At 42.0% G+C, this 27,506-nt stretch overlaps 1 protein-coding gene across 1 annotated transcript in view; it reads right to left on the bottom strand.

Annotated features, from left to right (window-relative positions):
• The window catches only part of UNC79 (unc-79 homolog, NALCN channel complex subunit), a 121,866-nt gene that overhangs the window by 55,534 nt on the left and 38,826 nt on the right, over positions 1–27,506 (bottom strand). Inside the window, exons 11-21 of the mRNA XM_048484629.1 lie at positions 25,127–25,155; positions 23,426–23,655; positions 21,158–21,329; positions 14,744–14,974; positions 14,337–14,527; positions 10,922–11,045; positions 9,618–9,758; positions 8,323–8,571; positions 7,237–7,464; positions 5,505–5,646; positions 2,824–2,903 (exon numbers count right to left, since the gene is read on the bottom strand). Of these exons, the coding sequence (XP_048340586.1) occupies positions 2,824–2,903; positions 5,505–5,646; positions 7,237–7,464; positions 8,323–8,571; positions 9,618–9,758; positions 10,922–11,045; positions 14,337–14,527; positions 14,744–14,974; positions 21,158–21,329; positions 23,426–23,655; positions 25,127–25,155 (1,817 nt within the window). The remainder of the gene's footprint in view (positions 1–2,823; positions 2,904–5,504; positions 5,647–7,236; positions 7,465–8,322; positions 8,572–9,617; positions 9,759–10,921; positions 11,046–14,336; positions 14,528–14,743; positions 14,975–21,157; positions 21,330–23,425; positions 23,656–25,126; positions 25,156–27,506) is intronic.

Raw genomic sequence — 27,506 nt, 5'->3', positions numbered from 1 at the left:
CAAGCAAATTCATTCCAAGCAAAATACATAATCCTTCATTCTATGAATTCTAAGGAAAAGCAGAAAGTCGTCAATCAAAAACATGACTGATGTTAACATAAGTCACAAGAAAGAGGTGATTTAAGCTTCATGTATGAAAACACTTCTCTTAAATTTTTCACCACCCCAGAGCTTAGCAGTGAGCCAGTGTCAACTGTACACTGTCAAGAGCCAGGGGCTGGCACCCCATTCATGCATCACCCCGGCCCAGTCACAGAACCTCCATCTTTGTTAGGATTTAACTTCAGCCATCTCTGCTTCATCTATTTCACCATAGCCTCAAACAACTGGTCAGATTTTCCAAGGCAGCACTAGGTTACTCATCAATAGCAAGGCAGTGGGTAAAAAGATCACGGTTGACCAGGTCAAAGGACACTGTCAGATCAAGAAGAGCCAGCAGCGCTGATCCACCTTGATCCAACTACCTCTAGAGATCATCATGAAAGCAACCAGAGCTGTCTCCATTCCACAACCAGGTTGGGAGCTGGAGTGAAATGGATCCAATGCCCATAAGTCATCCAAGAATACCTGAGGATACTCTGCCACTGCTCTCTTGATTACCTTACCCAGAAATGACAAATGCAAAACTGGCTGATAACTGGGTTTTTTTCAAGAGTTTTCAAGAATTATGGTTTTTTTTCAAGAGTGGATGTCCTTCAGCTCCTTCAGCTCTGCCACTGAACTCAGGGATGTGCACATGGCATCGCCACTGGCTTTCACCAGCCATTATGGGTATAGGTCCAGGGGGAATGTGCTAGGCTTTAAAGCTGCCAGGGTCCTGTCAACATCAGTCTGGGAGAGACAGCAGAATTGGTCCAAAATTGGACTGGAAGACAACCACGTGGTTCCAGTTTTTTAACTGTATTGAAACTGGCCGGAAGTTCTTGGCAGAGCAGCAAAAATTTTGTCTGCAAAAAAGCTCACAAATACCTCACAACTAACAGCCAAATACCAACTATTTGAGGACTCCTAAGATAAAGTCCTAATTATCTTAAACAATTGAGCTGGGTGTGAGCTTGCAGATGCAATGGAGGTGGTATTCAATGCCTTCTTAATGGCCTTCACTTCCATCTCGTGGACAAGTGTTTCCCAACCTTTTCGAGGTCAGGGTACCCTTGGCCTCACTCTTCATATCTCACGGTACCCCTGCCGCCACCCTCTACCTTCCTCTCCCATTGCCCCTGCTTGCCACACACCCCACCTTCCCCTCCCAGGGTGAAGGGTAGCACTGGGGGGTGGCTGCTGACCTTGTGGCAGGCCCTGCCCCAGGGGCCAGCTCCATGTCCTTGCTGGCACCGGTGGGAGACACCACAAAAATGAGGGGGGGCGGTAGTGTTGCCGAGGTACCCCTGGGACATGCTCACGGCACCCCAGGGTACCAAGGAACCCTGGTTGAGAATGGCTGTCGTGGACTTTCATAAACATTGTACAGTATAAGATGCCCTTGCAGCTTCATTGAGTTTTCTGCCAAACTCGTTCTAGTCATTTCAGCTCCCACTTCTTCCTCTATAGCTCCAAGGAACACTAGCTAATATTTCAATGGGGAGACCTCCAAGGCAATGTCAAACCAACTCTGGATGTCTCTTGCCTCGAAAACCCTACGGGGTCACCGTAAGTCAGCTGTGACTTGGCGAGGAAAAAAACAACAACCATAGAATGTTAGGGGCTGAAGCTCAGTGTGGATAATCCAAATTACAGCACAGCTGACAGGTGGATGCTCAGCCTCTGCTTGAAGACCTCCAGCAAGAAAAAACATTCCACCTCCCCAGGTAAAGGGATGCATAGTCAAATTACTCTTAATCTTGCTACTATCCTAATCAGTGCAACACTCACCAATGCTGAGAAGGGTGGGGGGAAGGGGGAAATGGGACCAAAAGACTTGCTTTTCGATCGCATTCTCCCTCTCCCCCTCTCCCCCACGCCCCTCTCAGCTTTGCTGAGTGCTGTGCTGCTTAGGAAAGTAGCATCAAACTCACAGGCTTGGACAGTCAGAATGGTGGTCAGATTGTATTGATTCAATACAAGCTAATCAGAGTAGCTTGTATTTGGATTGGCTTGCATTCAGGTGGCTTGCATTCAGCCCGAATGCAAGCCGAATCCACCAAATCATGCTGTCATTTGGCTTTTTTGGCAACTCGGCCATGCCAAATTTAGCCGCAGTCTTCCTTAAGAAGTCTGTTGGATCTAGCATTGCTCTCTGATGCAGAACAGAACAAGCCCTTGCCCTCTTCCATATGACAATCCTTGAGGATTTTTTAAAACCTCTCCAATGTTTAATGTATTGTCGAAGGCTTTCACGGCCGGAATCACTGGGGTGCTGTGTGGTTTCTGGGCTGTCTGGCCATGTTCTAGCAGTATTGTCTCCTGTCGTTTCACCTGCATCTGTGGCTGGCATCTTCAGAGGATCTGTGGTTGGCATCTTCAGACTCTCCAATGTTTCATTTCATTTTTTAGATTTCACATTTTTCTGCAAACCTGGGGCCCTTTTCAGGTTTGTAGAAAGATATGTCTTGCCGATGTTGCTATTAGAATATAAGGTTAACACAGCCTAAAATCACATTTGCCTTTTGGGACTCTGCATCACACTGTTGATTCTGCTTTGGTCTATAGTTCCGTTATCCTTTTTGTGTGTTTTGCTACCAAGCCAGATATCTCCCATGAAGTACCATATACTTGATGACCCTAAAGTCCCACCTCAAAACCAAAAGGGGAGCAGCCCAATACATATCTACTCCTCCACATAGTCAAATTCATAAACCCAAACCAAAAAAGAGTAGACGTTACCTGCAATATTGTATATATGAGCTTTAGTGTCACCGGAAGCTGCTGATAACAGAATTTCCTCTCAGTGTCATTTTTTATGGCTGTGGAAAAACATCATGTACCAAAGATCACAAATCTTGTTACACTTAAATAAAGCCATAAGCCAGGCTCTATAACGTTGGGCTTTTTTGTTTATTTACAAATTTCTGGATTAGTTTAGGCAACCACATCATTCTCATGATTTCTGCAACCACCATGTTACAACCTAGTGACCTGGAGCTTTTCGGCTCTTCACATAGTGGAATTTCCATCACGGAAAGGGAGGTCCTGCCAGTTTAAGGAATGAATCCAATTGATGAAATTATCACCACATGGGTGGATCATTAACTGGCTGTATAAACCACTGTGTTTAAGAGATAGTAATTAATTAAGAGTTAGGGAAATATTAAACAATTTTATTAAATATATATTAATATATATATATTATATTAAATAAGGAAATATATTATATTAAATAAGGAAATATTAAACAATTTTATTTCTATCTCCTGGTTCCCCCCCCCCCCGCACAGAATCACTTCCTGTAGTTATGCTCTCACATTCCATCTTCCCTTGTGTCCTTGAATTGTTCCCTTATCTACTTTCCTATCCATATACACAGATACCAGCTATACAGTAAACAGAAGAGTCCTGTGTTATTAAATGAGTTTCCTTTGGGTACTATTTTGTAAAGCCTTGTAAAGTCAAATCACTGGGCATCATCTAATAGGAGTTAGGCCCAAATTTGAAACAGATAAGATGCCAGGAGAGTCAGGCCTGGATCTTCCCTTTTTCAAATGCTAGTATCCACACAACGCACCAACCCAGTTAGGGCCATCCACAGGGGACAATGATTTTCATTTTGCAGTTCAATCTCCCTCCCAATGTGGATTCACCCATCAAAACTGACTCCAGATAGCAAGGGTGGGGAGAGATAGCCTATCTTTCACCATCATTTCCAGGGCTTATTATAGCACAGGTCTGAGGGTTTTTTGCTAATGTTATTGAAACATTGCTTTCCCCTGTTATTGCTAAGATGTTTCGCCTAAGGAAAACTTTCTGAAACTGCTTTGAATTTTTATTTCAATTAAGCTGAGTGTCAAATTAGGGTGCAGCAGAGTCCACCCTCAGAATATTTGTACTCCAATCAAAATTCTTTTAGTTTTCATCCCCAGTTGTTTCACCTGAGAAGGGGTCCACAAATCTGTTTTGAATTTCACTTGAGGTAAAATTACAGAATAAGTGTGAATTACTACTGCGATGTGAGGGCAGGGCTCTAGGCAGGCAAAATGGCGAATCATCTTCAAGATACCATAACCAAAGGGTGGGGCAATTTCCATATAAGTTTTCCAGAGTTTTTTTCACATTGCTTCTAAATATACAACTACCGTATATACTCGCATATAAGCCGACCCGCATATAAGCCGAGGCGCCCAATTTTACCTCAAAAAACTGGGACATTTTATTGACTCACATATAAGCTGAGGGTGGGAAAGATCCATCAGGAGGCAGGGTGCTGAGCGGGCAAAGGAGCCACAGCTGGAGGAAAGGAGCGCCCCAGAAGGCTTGGGGAGGCTTTTTAAGGAGGGGGAGAGGGGCGCACATGGGTCTGGGGAGAGGGAAAGTGGCTGAAGGCAGGAGAAAGCGAAGCAGAGAATGCCTCGTCCCCCTCTCTAACTCATGCTTTCTTTCTTGCAGGCTTTAAGTTTAAGGCGTGGTTTCAGGGAAGCTGCCGGCTTTCTTTCTTGCGGGCTCTAAGTCTACAGGGAAGCTGCCACTCAGGGCAGCCTGTTCTATGGTTTTCTTAAAAAGGCAAGCATTGCCCTTTTAAGAAAACCATAGAATAGGCCGCCCCAAGCAGCAGCTTCCCTGTAGACTTAGAGCCCGCAAGAAAGAAAGCCGGCAGCTTCCCTAAAACCACACCTTAAACTTAGAGCCTGCAAGAAAGAAAGCATGAGATTAAGAAGAGGACAGAACCCTACGACTCGATGAATGGCAGCTGTGACTCTACTTGTGAGGGTGTGTGACCCGCATTTAAGCCGAGGGGGGCATTTTTCAGCCGAAAAAAAGGCTGAAAAATTCGGCTTATATGCGAGTATATACGGTATATAAAAATGAACACCATATGTCAGATGAACCAAGTATCACTACAAAGAAATATGTTATCTATATTATCAAAGGCTTTCACAGCCAGAATCACTAGGTTGTTGTGGGTTTTCCGGATTGTATGGCCATGTTCCAGTAGTTCCAGTAGTATTTTCTCCTAATGTTTTGCCTGCATTCGTGGCTGGCATTTTCAGATGATCTGAAGATGCCAGCCAAATATGTTATCTGCTGTTAATTTTCTTGTGGAATCCATAACCTGGGGCAGGGAGCTGAGGATGAGGGACCACTGTTACAAAGGCTGCAATAGTTTCCTGGAAATAAGTCTCACAGGATAAATGGGACTGTACATCTGAAAAGACCTTCTTGGGCTATGTTCTTACCAGTGCTATTTAAGCAAATTTGTGCCCTTCTAAGATCATTGATTCCAGTGTACTTAGAAGGGTGTAAAACTGCTTAAATTAGGTTTGCACAGAAAGTGTCCCAAAAGAACTGAAAACATTAGTTAATATTGTAAAAGCAACAGTTTTGAAACACACACTCATCCACTTCCATTCTACCTGTATTTCCTGTGGTCTCTATGTGGTTGCCTGGGTTTTCTCCATGGTTTGGTGCTGATTTTTTCTCCTCTTCCCCTTCAGTTCCTACAATAAACTCAGGTCTACTGAATAAAAGACTGTCCTCAAGGTTATCTGTAGGTTCCTTTAGACAAAAACAGAGGGTTCAATTAATTTCTTGAAGCCCACCTTTCACAGTCCAGGCCAAAGAAACTTCTACGAGCTACAGATTTTAAGGCTGAACTAGAGTTACCACCAGGCATGGAGAAAAATACCTTGACCCTTTAAGGAAGGCTAAGTGCATGGAAATGCACAGCTGAAACTTTTCATGTCATGGAGGTAAATAATATCATCTGATAAAATAACATCCTATTAATCTTCTATTAAATGGACACCGCATTTTTTTTTGTCCAGGCCTCTTGGCAACCCCAGCGTGAAAACAGGGTTCTGCTCATTTGATCTTTGCATCTTCATGCTTAGTAGCTTTAGAACCAATAACGTAAAATGCTTCACAAATCCATTTCATGTATAAAATTAAATCCAGCCTAAGTGCCGATTCCAGTTCCTAACAGTGGTGCTATCACTTTTTTCTTAGAAGGCAATGAGCAGGATAAGGCAACATTTGTGCATATGGCTCCTCATCCAACTAAGGGGACACACTAGAGCCCTTTCCCCACTTCAAAAGTGAAAGTGGAGGGGAGCCCTGCTCCGTGTTTGGCGCGCGGTTTCAAAAAGGTGTACTTCCGACCAGGATCCAAAATGACACGCACTGAGGGGTGGGAGGAGCGGCAGAATCAGGGTGACTGCGTTGTCACTGCATTGTCACTGCTGGTGTAGTGGGGAGTACTGCAGGACCCCCGGGTATTTGCTGTGAGGAGCGCGCATCTAATGGTGGGTGGGGAATCGACCTAGAATACTTCTATTTATTTATGTGTTTAGCTGGATCAGGACTGTAGGGTTTCAAGCCATCTGCTTTGATAATTGTGTAGTCTTAGCCCAATTCTGCAGGGCCTGTAAGACAGAGATGTTCTGCCAGGCTCTTGGTTGAGGCCATCCAATGTCCCCGTACCATTCTACCAGCCTCCCAATCACTAACTATTGACCATTGATCATCAGATATTATTGACTATGTGGTGTTATATACATTAATTTGTGTCCTCTTCCCTCACATATGTTTCACTGTCATCTGACCCCTTTTCCCCACTCATCACTATGATGACATTAGAAAACAGATAAAGGGGAGACCAGAGATGATATGGCAGCAACAGAAGGAGGCGTTGCTCTATGACCTCCTGGGTGGAATTTGGCTGATCCCTGTGAGAAACAGGACACTGGGCTAGATGGACTATTCTCTGACCCAGCACTGCTCCCTTGTGCTTGCAAATACATGGGTATCATATGCGTATTTTTCATGCTGTATGTCGATCTATGGCTACCAATCTTGATCCTCTTTGATCTGAGATTGCAAATGCCTTAACAGTCCAGGTGTTCGGGAGCAACAGCCGCAGAAGGCCATTGCTTTCACATCCTGCATGTGAGCTCCCAAAGGCAGCTGGTGGGCCACTGCGAGTAGGAAAGAGCTGGAGATGGACTCTGGTCTGATCCAGCTGGCTTGTTCTTATGTTCTTATGTTCTTACATAAAACAAACATAATCTGCAATGTGATTTTACTGTAGACAAAAGCAACAGCCAGTGCACAGTGAGGCAATACCCTTGCATTTATTGCCTTGCTTACCACTAGGCGGATTTCTGCTTTAGGCGCTAGTCTCTCCAACAGTTCACAAGCCAACTGATAGCACAGGATACTCGACTGGCACAGATGACATTCAATTGCCTTTTCATCTTTCTGGCAAGTGTGAGAGCCACCCCAGGGGGCTTGGAACACATTACATATGATAGAAATGATGTCTTTAGAGATGCTATTTTCTAAGCCCAAGGTAATGCCATCATCTTGCAATTCCATCTGAAAAACAAATTTCAAGGAGGATCATAAACAAAAACAATCATCAGCACAAGATAAAAGCCACAAACAACCATCTGCTAGGGTTGCCGTCTCTTTTATGGACAGAAAGTGTAGGCCTTTCAAATCTGCATGGCTATTTGTGTGCATGTGTAAAGTACCATCACAACTGATTTATAGGCAACCTAGTAGGGTTTTTAAGGCAAGATATTGGTAGAGGTGGTCTGCCATTGCCTGCCTCTATATAACGACACTGGTATTCCTTGGTGGTCTCCCATCCAAGTACTAACCAGAGCCAATCCTGCTTAGTTTTAGTTGTGGCAGGAAGAAAAGAGGGAGACCATGATTCCCTGTTAGAATCATTGCTTTTTAACATGTAAAAAAAAGCAATAGGATGGCCATGATGGTAATAGGGAGTGATGGTCTCCCTCTTTTCTTTCTGCCACCATTGTACAGAGAAAAACAACTTGAAAGCAGTATCACCATAGAACCACAGAGTTTGGGCTGAATCCTAGACCATCACACTGGCAATGTGATGTCACTTTTAAATATTCGTTGGAAGTGATGTCATGTGATTGGTGGAACATCATTCTCCCCATCTCTGCATCACTCCTTCTCCTGCTGGTTACTGGCCAATGGCTGGCAACCCTAGATAGTACACAAAAAGCTAAATCTAAACTGATTGTAAGGAATTGCACCTAAACCTCAGCATGCTGATCAGGCTAATTATAGATTGACAAATCAATAATTACTTGGTATACTTGGGGGATCATTAAGAAAAACTGACATCCACCAATCATAAAATATGACAACTGTGATATGCTTTTCTACCTCCCCAGAATACTTCTTTTGATTTGTCACCTGTTTCAAGATGAGGTCAAACATCAGAATGAAACAATTCAAATTCATCTCCTCATCATCGCAGTCAAAGTCAATTGTTCTTCCTCCTCCTCCACCTCCTCCTCCTCCTTCCCCTGGGGCCCCAAGGTTTTTGAACGGGCTGCGAAAAGGACTGCGCATGGGACTGCGGAATGGACTCTGAAATGGACTCGGGAATGGACTGAGAGTATTATGCTGAACCCTGCGTCCAGGATCAGAGGCAATGCTCACCTGGAAAAGTAAAAACAATATGTTTAAATTCAAACAAAAAGCAAAAAATAATCCACAGATAAAATTTGTTCTTGCGTTCCTGACTGATATAAAATAAACACATGAATTTTGGATTAGAAACACAGGCAGCATGGCCTAATCTCCCTGTACAAATCCAGAGACGAAACACTTCACAGCATAGTGGTAAGAATGGTCATAAGTAGGGGATAAGGCCAAAGATCAAAGACTGATTTTTAAAAGTTGGCAACATTATTCTAAAGATATTTACAAGACCTGAAATATTTGAAAAGAGAACAGTTTTTCAACACACGTTAAGAAAGTTAGGTCACCAAAATCATGTTAAAATGAAAAGAACTGAGCACTGAGCACATTTACTTCAAATTAAACTTTGCTGCATTCAACACAGCTGACTTCTCAGGAGGTATCTTTAGTATTACACTTTTACAGCCTAGTGCAGGAGGAAAAGGGAGTGTGCTGTAGCCAAGGATGGTGCCACAGCAGCACAGTCTCGCTGCCTCCAAAGGAGTTCCAAGCAGCACAGAAAGAGCAAAAACAAAGAAAAAATCATGCCACCCAGAAACTCCATTGAAGCAACAGAGTTACGACATACTTGGGGTGGGGGGGGGCATTCCTGGTCTGAAAGCCCTTAGCCAGCTGACTACAGTCAGCTCCACCATTGGGAATGTCCCAAGACTGCCCCCATTCCTGCTGGTGCAAGATTTTGTACCCCACAGATGCTGTCACAGCCCGGATTTCCAGGTTCAGGCACTGCAGAGCTACACAGTGCCTCACCACCCACATATTCACTCCCCCCTACCAGCGCATTTGCTCTTTATGCCAGAGAGGTGGGCACCTACATCTGTGCAAACCTGCACCAATTCCATGATGGATTGGTCTGTCCCCTTATAAGATTGGGCTGTGAAATGCTTAGCTGTGCATTCAGTTTATTTTAACAGAGTTAAACATACTAAGTTGGATCATGCCCATCATTTTTGGTAAGGGGTGTGCTTTCTCTCTCCGACTAAAAAAAAAGGATAATATATTACCCTTCGAGCTGCAAGATTCCCAGTTAGTTCACTGACTCTAGATGTCCTCTGATTTGCCAGTTCTTTCACAGAATTAACACCATCTGAAAACATACTGATCAGCAACTGAAGAGGAACCACAATGTCTAATTCAGATAGCACCTAAAAAGAAGCCAGAAAGATTCTCAAGATCTGTGGTGCCAACCAATGTAATATATACCCACAACTGTACAGCCTTAGGTATGAAGAGGGGCTATAGATCAGTGACAAAGTATATGAGGTCCCATGTTTAATCCCTAACCTCTCTAGTTAAAGCATTTTGGGGGCAAACTAGATGTGACAGGGTCCCCCTGGCCACCCCAAAGATGCTGCTGCCATTTGGAAGTAATTTAAAAATGTTGAGGGTCTGAGCCTGGCTGGGGCAACAATGTGATGGGCTGAAGTACTCTTGTTTCTCCCCATACACTGTGTCTTGTCAAGTGCTGAAATAGCAGCACCACCCCTTTGTGGTTGTTCTGGCACCTGAACGCAGGGCAGGGGGCACTAGAATGCCCTCACAGTATTTTTAAATTACTTCAAAATGGTGGCCCCATCCTTGTGGCAACCAGAAGGAATTTGCTACATCTAATTTGGTCCTTAGAAGATGATAGAGAAAAGCTTTGGGAAAATATTGCTAGTCAAAGTGAACAATAAAGAGAGATGGACTAATGGTATAAGGCAGTTTCATATGAATATTTATTGCCGGTGGGTGAAGACTTTTCTGTTTTGTTCTGCATTTTCTCAGTGAGCCTCCTTCCTGTTTTTTGTGTGCTGTGTGTATCCTATTCTTTCCAACCGAGAAATATTTAAAACTAGATCAGTACAGTGCATAATATATGAAACAAGCATCTTCACACTTTGCCTTGGTGACCAATAGAAAAACAGCTAGGCACTAGAGCCAAATGGCTGACACAAGGAAATGCTTAACATCCTTGTCTGAATCACGCAGAACCAGTTTTTGGATATCTGTGGGTAAGATGATCTGAAACAGAGACTTTTTTGGTTCTTGACTCAAATATGTAGGCTTATGGATCTGGGGCTGTAAAGCTTGACTAAAAATACACAAAAATAAATAATGCCCAACCCCACCACAAAAGCACAGCAGTAGATTTACAAAAGCCACCTAATCTCCACTTGCCAAGGAGGCTGCTGTTCAAGGCCAGTTATTATCTATGGTTTCAGATTTCAAGCAGTTTTCACCCAATGTCAATATCATCCAGAGTCTTTCATTCCTTCAGGGCTGGAATTGCTTCCTTACAATACCCTAGGTGAAAGTGACCACTCACATGAAGCCAGAGTAAAGCTTGCTCTTGCACAGAAGAAGGATACCCTGTGAACCGACAACTTATAAAGCCAAACATCTCCTCCATGGAAAAAGGAAGTGGACACAACTCGATGTCAAACATTTTGCTGGAATAGTCAAAGAGGAAAGCTTGATCATCAAGTACTTTTCACAAGGCTCAAGAAAGACAGAACTCTTAAAGTTTAAAAAAAGTATGTGTGCTGTACTATAATCTAAGGTCAATACCAAGACAAGCCAAACATAAATTAGTCTGATGGATTTCCATTTTATACAATGCCGGGAAATGTTGAAGGCAATAGGAAAAGAAAAAGACCCGACTCAATAAAGGAAGCCATCACCTTCAATTTGCAAGACTTGAACAAGACCATTAATGATGGGACCAGAGGCGTAGCTATAAGAGGGTGGGGGGCCACGCCGTGTAACGGGTGCGCGCCACTGGGTCACATGGGGGGGTGGAAAATTGCTCCCGACCCCTCCCCCTTCCCCCATGCCCCCCCTTACCTTACTTTAAAGCAGCCGGTGGGAACTACACTTCCCAGGAGACCTTGCAAGCCCCACTCCCCCAGGGAGGCATCTGCAGGAGTTGAGGCTCGCAAGGTCTCCTGGGAAGTGCTGCTTTTTCTACAGTAGGAAGTGTAGTTCCCACCAGGCTGCTTTAAACTAAGGTCTTCTTTTGCATTTCTTCTGTTTGAAGTAGATCTAGTTGATTCCATAACATTTTTATTTCTTTCACTGTCTTTTTATCCAATTTCTTTTTATGCTGTTCATCCAAGATTTTTATTCCATTTATAATGTTGTGTTTTTGTTCCATCTTGTCTTTCTTCTCTTTGGTAACAATTGCTATTAATTTTCCTCTTGTGAATGCTTTGCTTGTTTCCCAGATGGTTGTGTTGGACATTCCTTCGGTTCTTTTTAAAAATTCCTAAAAATTTCCTTTACATTTTTAAATACATTTTTTTACAGTAGAAGATTATCTTCTAATCTCCATTTCCTTTCTTTTCTCTTTGGCTGTCATGTTATTCCGATTGGGTTATGATCTACATAAATGTTTGGTTTTATTTCTGTCTCTTCTAGATAAAGCAATAAAAATTTCAAAATCCAGCACATACCAGTTCTGGAATGTGAATGGTATCAGAGTAAAATGTATAATCTCTCACATTTAGATTTTTAACATGCCACAAATCCACTAAATTTAGTCATTTCATATATGAAAACACCTTTTTAGGAAGTTTGCCTCCTTTAGTCCTTGATCTGTCCTTATTTGGATCTGTGACCGTAATCATGTCTCCTGAAAATCCAATATTAGTTGAATTTTTTTTAAAAAAAAATTCCTTTAGCATTATTGGGTGCATAAACATTTCCAATGATATATGTTTTGCCATCAGGCAATCTGATTTTCAATGAAATAAATCTACCATCCAAATCTTTAAGTTCGTCAAAGAACCATTATCTGTTTTGACTACTTCGCTTTTTTGTATGAATTGAAGCTGAATATGCATTGCCTAGGGTTTTGTTTTTTGTTTTTGGTTTGTTTTGCTAATGAACTGGTGTTGATGCTTTTCTTTTGCAGGTGTTTCTACTTTTTTTCTTATTATTGTTAATTGACTGCAGGTGTATTAACTGACAGTAGCAAATGTAACCAGGAATCTTGCAGAACCTAAATGTAGAACACACTACACTTGTAGAACACACTAACTATGGTGTAGGATGTTCGTTAGGTATATGAAATGGACAATGCAGGTATTAGTCATATTTGAATTCACTGTGGTGAATAGATTAAAAAGTTTATGACATAAAAACTGTCAGTCATTGAGGTACCACAGGACTTTTTATGAGCCCTGTGCAAATGTTTAAAATTGTATGTATTGTCTTGGCATAGGGAGAATGGGAATGTGCTTACTGTCCACCATTCAACAAAATGTCTGCAATGAGCCTGGTATGCACACAAACATATGTTCACAGGTCTGTGAACATGACCATATGGAAGAATCTACATGCATTCTTTTATGAACTCACCTGACCACTGTGGTCGTTTTCAGAAGGTCTATTTCATGGGGCCCCCTCCGTTTGAGATTAGGTGGGTGGCAACCCAGGACAGGGGCTTCTCAGGAAGGATACCAAAACTCTGAAACTCTCTCCCAGGGAGATTTGCCTGTCTCCTTCTGTTTTCCACATTTTTGTTTTGTTTGGCATTCCCTCAGTGCTTTCTACCCACCTCTCCAATGTTCCAACTGTTGTTTTTATCTTTTGCACTTATTTTGCTCTGTTTTTATCTTGTTTTAATGATGTATTTGTGTGTTGGTTTTAATAGCTTTTAAAATAAGATTTTAATTTGTATGTTTTACATATTAGCTGGCTCGGAAGCAAGGCAGTGTAAAAATCTTGTTAATAATAACTAAAATAATAATATGGTTCTCCACTGGTAAAACTCACTGCCGATGTTTGGCCAAACAAGCAGATGTTAGAAGCCGGGTGGCAATCCTGCTCCTCTCCACACTCTGAGGGATACTTGGTTATTTCCCTTGAAAAGGTAGGTAGACCCTTGAATCCACAGATAGGGGGCACACTTTCTTTAAACAGAAGTTTCTTTATATTTGGGGTACTCTCCAAGTTTACAGAAAAATCTGGGAAATTAAAAAGGGGGATTTGATTCCCCATATATATATGTTTAAAAAGCATTGTCTGCATATACATAGACAGCACTCACCACCCAGAGCCCCTTGGGGATAGGGCGGTATAGATAGATAGATAGATAGATAGATAGATAGATAGATAGATAGATAGATAGATAGATAGATAGATAGATAGATAGATAGATAGATAGATAGATAGATAGATAGATAGATAGATAGATAGATAGGATAGATAGATAGATAGATAGATGATAGATAGATAGATAGATAGATAGATAGATAGATAGATAGATAGATAGATAGATAGATAGATAGATAGATAGATGATCGATCGATCGATCGATTGAAATGGAAGTGACAGCGACCACAGAGAGCCAGGCCTAGCTGTGTCAGCTGCCAGGCCAAGCAAAGCTGGCAGCAGAGTCTGAGTGTGAAGCTGGGTCTGGACACAATGGCAGTCCCTGGGAGTGACTCATGGGCTGTGCTGCCACCATGGCGAACACCTGAGACCACTCTAGGCTCTAAGGTATGAGGTTGGGAGCCCTCACTTATCACTCTATAACTTTGATAATTAACATTCCAAAACCAGTGAGTTAGCTAGGAACCCAATCCAGTTCTGGAAAAAGCATTTAGCTTCACATTTGAACTTCCCAACATTGAAACCAGGTGAATTTGAAAAATAAAATCTTCAGTTTACAAAAGCTGTCATTCTTTACTGGAGCTCAAGTACAAAAAAATGAAAAGTTTCCAGTTATTTTTATTTACCTTAAGACTTCCCTGTACTCCTTCAGTTGATTATCTGGAACTTCAGTCCTGATGGCTTCTAGCCATTCTGGCATGATACAATCCCACACAGGTTGGTTTATCACATTATATGGAATCAAGCACAGGATTCGATTCAGCCCTTCCTTTAACTGTGTCACCATGCTACAGGACTTGTCCCAGTATCCACCCACCTGAGGGCAATTCCAGGAAAAAAGCTTCATTAATTACTCATTCTTTTACAGCACCCCTGTATTACGATGGCTCACTTGAATGGCCCGCAATACATTTCCTTCTCTCATTTCTCATTTCAAGATTCAAGCATAACTGGAAACATCCAGTACATATGTGCACATTTTCTTTTGCCAGATTAGGGCATTGCTGCCACAGAAGAGACATGCATGTCTCACCCTTGCAAATTCCATTGGTTTAGGAAGGAGGCACATCACCATGACATCAAACCGAACATCACACACTGTCTTCAGCCACTTGGTGACAAACTGGGGTTTAAGTTTCTCCACCAGGCTACCAACTTCATCATCCATCATGTACGCTGTAGAATGGAACCACTGAAAGACCATGCTGACAAGCCGGGCCAAGCTCTCTGTGGGAGTGTTCTCACTAGGAGTGCAGAGGCTTACCTGGAAAACATGTTTGGTTCAGATTTCAGAATCTCTGTTTTTGTAAGCTGCGAGTAACAGGATTAAAAGCTGTGAGTAACAGGATTAAAAGACCAGGAATGGAGACCATGGGGAAGGGATAGGTGATATAAACCTTTGGCAAAATATTCATATCCATTGGAAAAACAGCGTGTAACATTTGTTAACTCTGACCTGGATGACTTAGGCTGGCCAGATCTCATCAGATCTCGGAAGCTAAGGCCCCTTCCGCACATGCAGAATAATGCACTTTCAATCGACTTTCAATGCACTTTGCAGCTGGATTTTACTGTGCGGAATAGCAAAATCCACTTGCAAACAATTGTGAAAGTGGATTGAAAGTGCATTATTCTGCATATGCGGAAGGGACCTAAGCTAAGCAGGGTTGGCACTAGTTAGTATTTGGACAGAGACCATCAAGGAATACCATATGTACTCGCGTATAAGCCGAGTTTTTCAGCCCTGTTTTAAGGCTGAAAAATGCCCCCTCGGCTTAGACACGAGTCACCGCTTACCAGCCGGCTCTTCAGGCCTCTGCCGAGGCTGGAGGCCTGGCCCAGGAGGACCTCCCTGCGGCTGCACAAGCCACTCCTTGCTGCCCTCCTGGAGGGTGAAGGGGGAACCCCAATGTCACTGCCCAAATAAGGAGCTCCCTCTGCCTCTTGGCTCCGTTTGAGGAAGCCCAGCCAGCTGGCAGGCAGAGGGAGCTCCTTATTTGGGCAGTGACATCAGGGGGAGTCACTGCCCAAATAAGGAGCTCCCTCTGCCTCCCGGCTTCCCACCCTCGTCTTATACGGGAGTCAATAAGTTTTCCCAGGTTTTGGTAGTAAAATTAGGTGCCTCGGCTAATACACGGGTCGGCTTTTACGCGAGTATATACGGTGCTAGGTTGCAACACAGAGGAAGGCAATACCAAACCACCCCTGAATATCTCTTGCCTTAAAAACCCACAGGGCCATCATAAATCAGCAGTGACTTGATGGCAAAATATTAACACAAAACATATTTTAAAAAATTAGTAATAAAGTTATATACAGCCACTGTCATATTCCTGTCTTATCCTTAGATGTAATGATTACTTGGGACAGGACTTTCCCTGTCATGATATCCCAATTGCATATTTCCCTTCCTGCAGCCATTTTTCAGAGTCTCCCCCCCCCCACTTTTTTTTCAGCGAGCCTTTCTCTTTAAATGCCGATAAACTGCCTTTTTCTTTGATTTTATGTCTAAATTGTATTTTATCTTATTAGTCATTCTAGGCCTTTTAGTGAATTTAAGCTGCTTGAATTATTTAGACATAACTGTGAGTATTACTTTTTCAGGTGGGGGAACTGTGAAGATCCACAGGGGTAAAAAAAAACCTCATTTCCTGATGAAATATCAGGAGTGTTCTTGGTAAGTTACAGACAGTGTTTCTATGATGGGGGGTTTTTTTACTTCAGATTTTTCTGTAAACCTGATGCTTCCCCCAAGTTTTATACAAAAATCACCCGTCTGTCTGTGCCCCACTGTGTGGACTTTTAAACATTTTGATTTAGAATTAGATACATAGATGGTTTCCATTCTAAACCATCTTGGAAGGATTTTCTGAATGATAGTCAATGAATATTTTAAATAAATAAATGAAGCTAGCTACTTGTTTTTTAAAAAATAAATGCTGATGTTCTGCATGATCCTCTGACTCCGGTGGATTCCGCACAGCATATGTATAACAGGTTGCAGTAGTTTTAAAGGAACCTGTTTTCTTTTTTCCCATTCGGATGTGTGCCCTTCACCCATTCAGGCAGCGACTGGAGCCCGTGGAAACAATTTGGGTTGCTTTCATGTCTTCACATGGCAAAGCTGCTCTCTTTTAAAAGAAATTCCTATAACACATGTGTAGCTTTGCAGGCATACAGAAATGAACCCCCACAGTCATGCCAATCGTCCCACAATATGATGAGCTGCACCTACTTATATACTTATTATATACTTATTATATACTTATTATATACTTATATACTTATTATATACTTATATACTTATTATATACTTATTATATACTTATATACTTATTATATACTTATTATATACTTATATACTTATTATATAATTACTGCACTACTTTTTTCATCATTCCTATTACCCATCTCCTCCCACTTATGACTGTATGACTATAGCCTGTGCTGACATTTTATTACATTTTATTTTATTTTATTTTATGATTTTACATTTTATGTTTTCATTACTACTGATTGTTTCCTGATTGCTTACTAGACCTATATGACAATCATTAAGTGCTGTACCTTATGATTAAGTGCTGTACCTTATGATTCTTGACAAATGTATTTTTCTTTTATGTACACTGAGAGCATATGCACCGGAGACAAATTCCTTGTGTGTCCAATCACACTTGGCCAATAAAGATTCTATTCTATTCTATATTCTATTCTATACATAGCTGTGCATGTGCAACACACAAAATTAAAAGAAAGAAAGAAAAAGGGACCTCCTTGCAACAGCTGGACAAAAATGAATGCGTTGCTGCAGATCAGTCAAATTCGCTGCCATGGGGAGAAAAATGCTCAGGGGACTATGTATCCTATCAGCCATTCACAGAATCTGCCCACAACCTGCTGGGTGACCTGCACAGAATGGCGAGTGGGCATTCTCCCAGACCGTTGATAGCACAGAACTTAAAGTGAATAGGTAGAAGGGAGGGAAATAAAATGTATTGTGCCTGTTCTGTTCAAGCGAGAGTGCCTCTGTAACAGGATCGAAGCTTCTGGTAGAAAGGATTCCTGGAAGCTGTTTTCAGGAACCTTCCTTTTAATTAACTTTTTCGCTGCCACCATTTACTTCAGATAACTAGAGAACCCCACACTGTTACTAGACACCAAGGCTTTAAAGATTCCCACCTCTCTCCCACTCTGACTTGAGGAGAAATTACTTCAGAGTCCCTTTAACTGTTTTGGAGGGAACTCCTAATGGCTGGGGTTTCTAGCCAGTCACCCACTCTGAAGACACACACAGAGAGACTCTCACAGGCACGAGGGAGTTTGAACACGGTAATTGAAATTTATTTTTAAAACAAAAGAAAGGCTTTCCTTTAAAAACTGGCTCAGAGAGGTACTAAAGCTTGGCGGTTACAGAGAGGTTCTTTTCACCTAGGTTTCAGAGACGTTGTTGGCACTTTAGTTTCACACAGACACACGCAGGTGTCTCTTCAGAGAAAGGTTTTACTTTAAAATATCAAACGCCTTTACTGACAGACGCTAGTCTTCTGCTGTACCTCACCCCACTGAATCAGCACACACCCAGTCTATGCCCTGTGAGATTCTGGCATCCAAGCCTCCCTCTTCCACTGTCCCAAACTGCCCAAACTGCCACTGGACTGGGCCTCCCAAGACTGGTGTTAAACTGGGTAGGACAGACTCTAGGTTTGGACAGTCTCACTGTCAAGCCTCTGATTGGCGGGTCCCTTTCCGCCAGCCTCAGGGCCTCCACCCTCTAGCAAGCCTCTTCCAGCCAAGTAGGAGTTATCTTGAGATCCTGACAGCTAACACAGCTGAGTCAGAATCCTTCTCTCTCTCAACTGTCAGTTTCAGACCCCAAACTCTGACTGATCTTCAGTCTGGACTGCTCTCTGACAGACTCTGATTAGAACTCACTCTAAGTACTGTAAGCGCACTTGCTCCCCCTAGCTTTGGCCAAACATTATTGGACCTTTTTCAACCAATCAGGTGGGTTCTTTGCTTGTGGAGCCTTTTTCTTTACTCTGGCTGTTGCTAAGGCCTTCTCCATTAGGCCTGTTGTACGCCAGCCTTCAGGGTGGGGCAAGTTCGTTACAGCCTCCAACTTGGGATCTGCGAAAGGATCGCTGGTTTAGTGATTTTTGAAAATTCCAGGTTGAGTGGAATAAAATAGGCCAAATTCATTTTGGGAATGGGACTTCTGTGAAGTTCCCCCATCCCCAAACAGTTTATATAATGTCCCACGCCCATAATATTTGGCCTATGCAGGATCCACCTCAGAGTCTTCCAGCAGATCTTGTGCAAAATGCCAACAACACAGACTACCAACAGTCCCTATCCTTCTCAGGATAATAGGTAGAAGAGGTAGGAGTGTATCCTGTTATGCCACTGTTTCTTATATGAATTCCAAAGTTCTAGCTGAAACTTTCTTGTTAATAAAGCCCAAAATGTTTCAGCACACAGACATACCAGTCCAGAAGGTAATACTAGTGAAGGCCTTAGCTACTATGTCTTATTTGTTGGCCCTCCAGGTGCCAAGGTACCTATTTGGTTGCCACTTTAAATGGATTGCTGAACTAGAGGAACAACTAGTCTGATCCCGTAAGGTGCTTCTTATGTTCTTATGATACCCAGCCCTGTGTGAAAGGGGAAAGAGACACGCACATGGCCAATGATAGATATGATCCATCCTTTTGAATCCAATATGTATAGCCACCAGTTGAACTAAAACTGAAGTTTCTTTTGCTGGTATTTTCTAAAAATTGAGAATATTGGTCCAGGCTTTTGACAAAATAACTTTACTTGCCAAAGAAAATGTATTTATTTAATTATTTCATTTCTACTCAACCAAATGGGAATCCAGAGTTTACACTGAAGGTGTCATAAGGTTATAGGTTGTTTTAGCACATATTTTCATTAACATTCACACGAAATGGCTCAACACTCATCCTCTGGTATGGATTGGACTACTGATAACGCTGATAACAGTCCAGGTGCTCGGGAGCAACAGCCACAGAAGGCCATTGCTTTCACATCCTGCATGAGAGCTCCCAAAGGCACCTGGTGGGCCACTGCGAGTAGCACAGAGCTGGACTAGATGGACTCTGGTCTGATCCAGCTGGCTTGTTCTTATGTTCTTATGTTCTTATATATATTTTAATTCTGTAAATAATCTTGTGCTGTAATGTGTGTTGTAGTTTTCTATCTCCTGCATTTCCCAGAAAATGGAGAGGCTGAGTAACCTGGGATGATTTTAAGCATACCAAAATTACCTCTCCTGGGATGTTATAATCTGCTGTTCTCACAGAGCTCCGCACTTGGACTCTCAAGCTTCATGACATTTATTACTATTATGAATCAGAATTACTGTTATGAATCAGAATCAGTCAGTGTCTTGTGTTCCTTCATTCTTGACGTTTTTTTAATTCCCATGTGTATAACCTTCCAATTTATATTACTAAAACTGTAATTATATACCTCTTCACTGTCAGTCAGCCCCACTGAATATAGGGACTGTAATTACAAGTTAGACATGCATTGTATCAGGTCATGTAGCACAGATGAAAGACTGCTTTCTGGAAACTTAAAGGCGTGTGACACAGCCATCACTGCCTGCAGTCTATACACTGATTGTTTTCAGTTCCCATGTGGGTGCACAGATTTGAAGGTTTCTGTAATGCTTCTACCTACAAAACATGTTTCACAAGGGAATGTCTGGGAAAACTACCATCTGTACACTGTCACTCTTTTCATTCCTGCTTCTCTAGGTTGCAGGGTTTTCCAATAAATTCCACATATTTATTTAGAAAATTTATATGCTGCCTCTTTAGAGTCCTACTCGAGGTGATTCACAAAGTCATAAAAAGTTAAAATCTTAAGCACCTAAAGCCATTAAAATTACTGAACCATAAAAACCCACCCATTGAATGTTTAGCAGCCTAAAATGATCTTCATAAAACTGTCCTCACTTAGGCCCCTTCCGCACACGCAAAATAATGCATTTTCAAACCACTTTCACAACTGTTTGCAAGTGGATTTTGCTATTCCGCACAGCTTCAAAGAGCACTGAAAGCAGTTTGAAAGTGCATTATTCTGCATGTGCGGAATGAGCCTTAGATACAAGCAGACTGTAAAAACAATTTTAAAAGATCAAACCCTAATGTTAAAAGCCTGGCACCTAAAAGAGAGTAAGGTAAGAACGAGTCCGGGCTTAGAGGGGAAGACATTTCAAAGATGAGGTGCCACCACTGACAAAGCCCTGCATCTGTTTGCTATGCTCTTCACCTCTGAAGGTGGGGGAACAGAGAGCAAGAATTAGAAAGCAGATATTAAGTGACAAGTTCAGCACTATGGTCCTTCAAAGTACTCAGAGATAATGGAAAGATCTGTAGAACTGAAAGAAGAGAGGGAAAGAGAATCCAAGCACACTTACCAAGAACCAGATTCCAAATTGGCTCAGGAGGCGCTGGTCGTGCTTGTCGTCATCTTTGTTATCAAAATCGGTGTTGTCCAATGAATGATGGGAAGAGGAGAGGCCCAGTTGCCTCCTGCGGTTCAGTTCATACTCCCTTTGTTCCGCATGGAACTCAGCCTCTTTCAGCAAGCTATAAAACAAAAATGAGAACGATCTATGAATTCATGCTCCCATCCATCCATCTTTCTCCAAGTTGATGAGGGCCATTTTGCCAGTTCATTTTGTCATTAAGTAACCCTGATATACAGTTTAGACTGAGAGAGAAAGACAGTGATGGGCCTACCCTCATACAGTGAGCTTTAGGCAGGATGAGGATTTGAACACAGTACTCTGAGGTCCTAATCTAATACCTGCAGCCTTATTGAACCTATGGGCACTTATAGAATTTTAAGAATAGGTAGTGGGCATAGAGGGGTCAAGTCGCCTGCTATAGTAGCAGACCTCTTTGCTCAGACACCCTGCTCCCTTCTGCTGCTCAACAGGTCAGTGGGAGAAAATGAGGGGTCTTCAGCATTGCACAAACGTGCAATGTCACTTCTGATTTTATGCCAGAACTGATGTTATTGTGTAAGTGTAACATTCTAGGATTTATCCAAAATCCTGTGGGTTGGGTGAATCCTAGAAAATCACTTTCATTTACTCCTAGAAGTTGCAAATTAGAACCCCCCCTTCTTAGGAGGTATTATAAAAAGGGGGGGTTCAAGTTATTGTCAGTCAGTCAAGTATTTATTGTTTGAGCCATTGGCTATAACAATACAAAAATACATGCAGTTAAAACAGTAACTTAGTTAAAACAATAATTTAAATTAAAACAATAATTTAGTTTTACATTAAAATATAAATTATTAGTGTTCGCAATCTCTAAATTAAAATGCCCCATCAAATATGTCAGATGTTTTTGCAGCTTCTTCAGCTAGTCTAAGTTAGTCTCCAGTACTTTACAACATTAGTTCAAACAGCGCTTTAAATAGTTTGCTCGTAGTTTCCTAGCCGCCAGGGCAAAGAGAGCCATCTTATAAGAAACATAGGAATCAATATCCGATAATAAGAAAATCAGTTTCTCATCATCGGACAAAAAAGCTATTGGTTAACTTGTAGTTAAGATGATGTTTAAAGGAGTGCATAACTCTTCATCCTGTGAGTCAGTCTGGTCAGAACTAGGAAAGAGGGCCTGGAACTTGCCTGGAGGGAACGACAATTTCATTGCTGGCCCAAAATGAAGATAAAGCATTCAGCACTTATCAACAGCATGTGGGTACCACATGATAGAATTGGCCCCTTTCTAAAGCATGCTGATGATCCTGTATTTACCAAGGTTGTTATGTTCATAGCACTGGTGTCTCTACTATACATGTGGTTGCTAAGCTGTTATATTTAAAGATCATGATAAATTATGTTATTTTGGAAAATGTGTCATCTTGGATATCATCTTGAAAAAATGTCATAATTGCCTGACAACCCACAAGGGATGCTGTCACTTCTTTATTTGAACTGTTCCCAATTCTCCACTTAAAAGAATTTAGAAGTGGGGTTTACTTAACCTGGGTTCTGCTTAGGGGTGAGAAAAACATTTTTACTTAGTAAATTTGGGGCAGAGGCGGAGCGAGGGGAAACTGCACCCAAAAAGCTGAATCATGTTTGGCTTTTTTAGTCCCAGGGATATTCGGCATTGCCGAATACCCTGGTTTTTTTCAGTAAAAGGGAAATCTGAAAAATACGGCTTTTTCAGGTTCTTTTGGTGATTCAGTTTTAACAGATCACCACTCCTAGTTCTGCTGGGATACACAAGCACAGTTCTGTCAATTGTAAATAAACAAAACATTGCAAGTTTAGATACATTCTGCAGAACTGCCAATATGACAGCTCTTCACGCTTTCAGTAGCTGGGGATGATATTATGGGCTACGGAATGGGGCGGGGGTTTGATATACTGGGGTTGTTCGAAGATTCTGGCAGAACCAGCTTTTTCCCTCTTACCCATGTATCTACCAATAAAGGCTTCTTAATTATTTTTTCTGAGTGCCGAGAAGGGGTTACTAAATCAACCTCCCTGCCCAATAGGGACTGGAGGTGTGTGTGTGCAGTGGCGCCACTGTTTGAATCCCACCACCATCGGAACCTGTTATTAAAATTTTTGGATCCCACCACTGATCATAGGTCCAGAATTTGACAACAGAAAGGAAAACAGAACTTGTTTTTGTGCATTAATTTGTCTTGAGTAGATTACCTGATGACAGCTTCCACAGTGCAAACAAGCTCCTCAGCTCCACACTCCCGAGTGTTTATGGGGGGAGGTGACGTCTGATAGAGATGAGTCTCGGCTGTTGCCCCAACTTCACTGCTGTGATGGTTTGAGTGGCATCGTTTACAATAGCGCACTGGTCTGTTCCCATGGCGACCACAGCAGCCAGCTGAGAAACATGTAACCACAGCCCTCCTCACATGTGAGCTACAGTTCTGGAAAGAAATGTGAGAAATCAGGCCATGGGTATATTGAATAAAGAATCCACACATTAATATTCAAAGAATTTACCACAACAAATAATTTTTTCCCTCAAAATGGGTTGGAAGGCAGCTGATAGAAGGGCCAGAGCATGTGTGGAAGCAGAGTATAAAAGCTGAATTACCAAGAGGAAAAGTGGTTGCCATTTAGTTCGCCTCAGGCTCAATAATTCAAACTTAAGGCTTCATATTTGTGCTTGCTGACACATTCTGCTCCTTCTGTTTTGGTCTCACATCATAACAAAAGCACTGTGAAATGGGTTAGATGACATACTTTCAGACATTCAAGATCTGTTATCAGATCTGCCAACTCTTTAAGTTTCTATTAATAGCGGCCATTGAATGGAATTGACTGGATCAGGACAAGAGGAGGGCAGGATCTTAACTTGTTTTTCCCAACAGTTTTCCTTGGATCATCTCTCCAAATGCTGCCATATCTATTTTTTCATGTGTTGATAGCAGTCTAAAGAGATAGGAGGTCCAATCTGCCTTGGCGGCTCTGATGTGAGTTGACCCTCAGTCTTCTGTTTTAGTTTCAACATTTAAATCTGCCCCTTAACTCTGTGCCTTCACCAGAACTGTCTTGCTCATCTTTTCACAAGAGGGTCACACCTTGGTAGTGATGTAGTAATGAGTCTCAAACCATACAAACCACTGTGGCCATTGCAGTTCGAGAAAATTTAACAGAATTACTTGTTTAGGGGAAAAGGTAAATAGAAACCACTGGAGAAAAATAATGGTTCTTCTTTTGTGTGTGTAGGGGGTGCGGGGGACATGAAGTTTTTCTGGACCTTAAATGATCCTTGAAATCTGCCTTCATTTCTACAGCTCTTGTGTAGAAATAGTCATCTCTACAGTGCTCCTATACTGAAGTGTGCTAAGTGAAATCAGGGTCAACAAGATGGCTTTTAAAACTGTACGCTGAATTTCCACCCCCAACCAGAGGCGTAGCTGGGCCAGAGTGCACCTGGTGTGCACTCTGGCTTTCCCCCCCCCCCCGCAGTGGTGTCCCCCCCACACACAGACTTACTTTAGCAAACTGAGCAGGCTGGAGAACGGGCCTGCCTCTGTTCCCTTCCAGGCTGCTCGGTTTGATAAAGTAAGTGGGGGGGGTGCCACAGGGGAAGGGGGAGGGGTCGGGGGAATTTTCTGCCCCCACATGACCCAAAGCCGTGCACCCGGTACGTGGCGCACCCCCATCCCCTGGTAGCTCCGCCACTGGCCCCAACCATAAAAACAACTACAACAGCCACTTATTTCAGCAATGCCCAACAAATTCTGCTTGTAAAGAACCGTAACTCGTCCTCAGCAATTGCAATGGTGGACACAAAAATGGAAAATTTTGCACGTCACATGACAATGAGATGGAATTACAAACAAAAATTCTGAAAGATGATGTTCCATGACCCATGTTCAAGAGTCTTACCTTCTTTTGACATATAGCAGAAATTTCAGCTGTAAGGGGAAGGTAAATGGAATATCAAAGCTGTTAAGATCACACTTGTATTGGATGGGTTGATTGGGGAGGCTTTTAAAAAGTGTGAAAAAATTTAATTCTAGGATGGTGAGACAGTCTGACTGCTGGGTTTTCTGTGTCGGTTCAACCAAACAACAGTACTGCTATGAAGCAGAGCTCCTGTCATATTTAAGGCCTTGTAAATTAAGACATATTTTTGGTATATCTTTGAATAAGTAGGTTTGTGTTTGGCAAGAATATGGATAAAAATTGGGATCCTGTAGAAGACATGTAGCAACAGTTTCCTGCTTCTCATTTGCATGGAAATATTAAATGATGCTAACCTGATGAACTTGGTCAAGAAGCTAGAGAACTCATCAGAGGACTAGGGGGCATGGTTATATTCAGGATATATATGAGGTAGGAAGGTCAGCATCCTGACCTGCATGGCTCAAGTTAGTCTGATCTTGTGAGCTCTTGGAAGTTAAACAGGGTCAGCCTTGGATGGAGGAACACCAAGGAGTCCAGGGTTGGCTATGCAGGCAACGACAATCATCTCTGAATGTCTCTTGCCTTGAAAATTCTGCAGGGTCACCATAATTTGGGTATGACTTGACAGCACTTTATATACATACACACACAAGAAGGCTTACACAGATAGACTACACTGGAAAGTTTCAAAAATAGAGATGGTGCCAAATTTGATTTTTCTACCTAACCATCAGTAAATTGGCAGAGGAAATCTATTGGATGGGATTCTTACAGAAGGTAATTTGGGTTCACCATAACACAAATACTAATGCATTAAAATTATATTTGGCTATACATTATAAAAGCAATAAAACTGGCATCACAGATAACTTTATGACTTTCTTTAAAATATTTATTTATTTATTTATTTATTTATTTATTTATTTATTTATTTATTTATTAGGTTTATAGACCGCCCTCCCCCGGATACAACATAGTTTGTTCACAAAAAGCGATACACACAGTGTCACGGCACACATTCTCTGAAAAAGTTTTAATTCTAAGTTTTCTCACAGTAATTAGGTCTCACTAGATCAAGTTATTGTAAGAAGACCGAGAATTAAAACTTTTCAGAGAATGAGTGCAGTTAACCTTAAAACGTCAATTTTCTTGTAAGGCTTCACAAGAATTTCAACGGCATGATGGCATCTTCTGAAAAAACCTTGTTTTAGAACACACACTGAATCTCCTGACAGAAAGGACTCTTCTCAGTGGAGCAGGATTCCCCATCCCACCCCACTGGGGCCCAAAATGACCCCTCAAAATGCAGCTCCCCGGGGATAGAGAACTCTCAGCAATAGCATTGGGAGAGAACTAGAGGTCTGCTACGGGAGGGGGCAAATGACAAAAACTGGTCTCCCTTCCACCCATGGAAATTTCCTTGGGATCAAGTCTCTTATTTGCTTACTGTACCACAGACCCTTTTTGTCCTATCTACAGAACTGACCAGAGTACACCTGGGTGCTCCTTGCGCAATACAGAATTTTGTATTTATATGTTTTCCACAGTTTTCACTTTTCCTATTCTGATTACTCTCATGAGGTCAGGTTCGACAAGCTTTTCAAATGATGGATGAGGATGGAGAGGCTCCTTTGAAATCCTGCTGTGTTGGGCAATCACGAGGACTGCACAGTCACTAAGCCACAACGTACAGGTTATCACTTCTGTATCAATGCAAAAGCTGCTATGAGGATTGAAGACCTTTGCATTCATTGGGAATCTCTGTCTATTCAAAATATGGAGGAAAAACAAGACAGCATCTGCTGACCCCATAACTGACGACTTCAATCCACCAAAATATTTCTGCAGATAGTTGGGTTTCTGTCCTCACAGAATTTTTGTTTTGCCTATCCCCCTCCTGCTGCAGCCCCAAATGCACCATGATACTCTGCTCCTAGGAGACATGGGCTCCCCACCCCAGGAACTGAGTTCCAGGGGCATTTGGGGACATCAATAGGAAGGAGAAAGTGGCAAATTCTGAAGTCACAAAATCCTTCAGTCCTCAGACACTCCAGGGGTATATCCATAGATGACCAGGTATATGCATAGATTACCTCCACACACACAGCTATGGACTTCATAGGTTTTTCAAGTAAACAACAGAACCTAGATTAATAGCTCTGATCAGATCTCCATGAAACCAGGGACTACTAGAACAATAGGTGAGACCTACACCAGCACATGCCGACTCTGAACAACTGAATAATGCAATGGTTCTCCTTAATACAGAATCAACATTTAGAAGAAAGCTTTGGATTCTGAATAAAAATTGGTGACCTACTTAAAACTGAATACATTTGCTTTCAGTGTTTATAAGGGT

This window comes from Sphaerodactylus townsendi, linkage group LG02 (assembly GCF_021028975.2).
Source record: "Sphaerodactylus townsendi isolate TG3544 linkage group LG02, MPM_Stown_v2.3, whole genome shotgun sequence".
NCBI classification, from domain to species: Eukaryota; Metazoa; Chordata; class Lepidosauria; order Squamata; family Sphaerodactylidae; genus Sphaerodactylus; species Sphaerodactylus townsendi.
The sequence above is the reverse complement of the archived record's forward strand: the minus strand, read 5'-3'. Positions and strand labels throughout refer to the sequence as shown.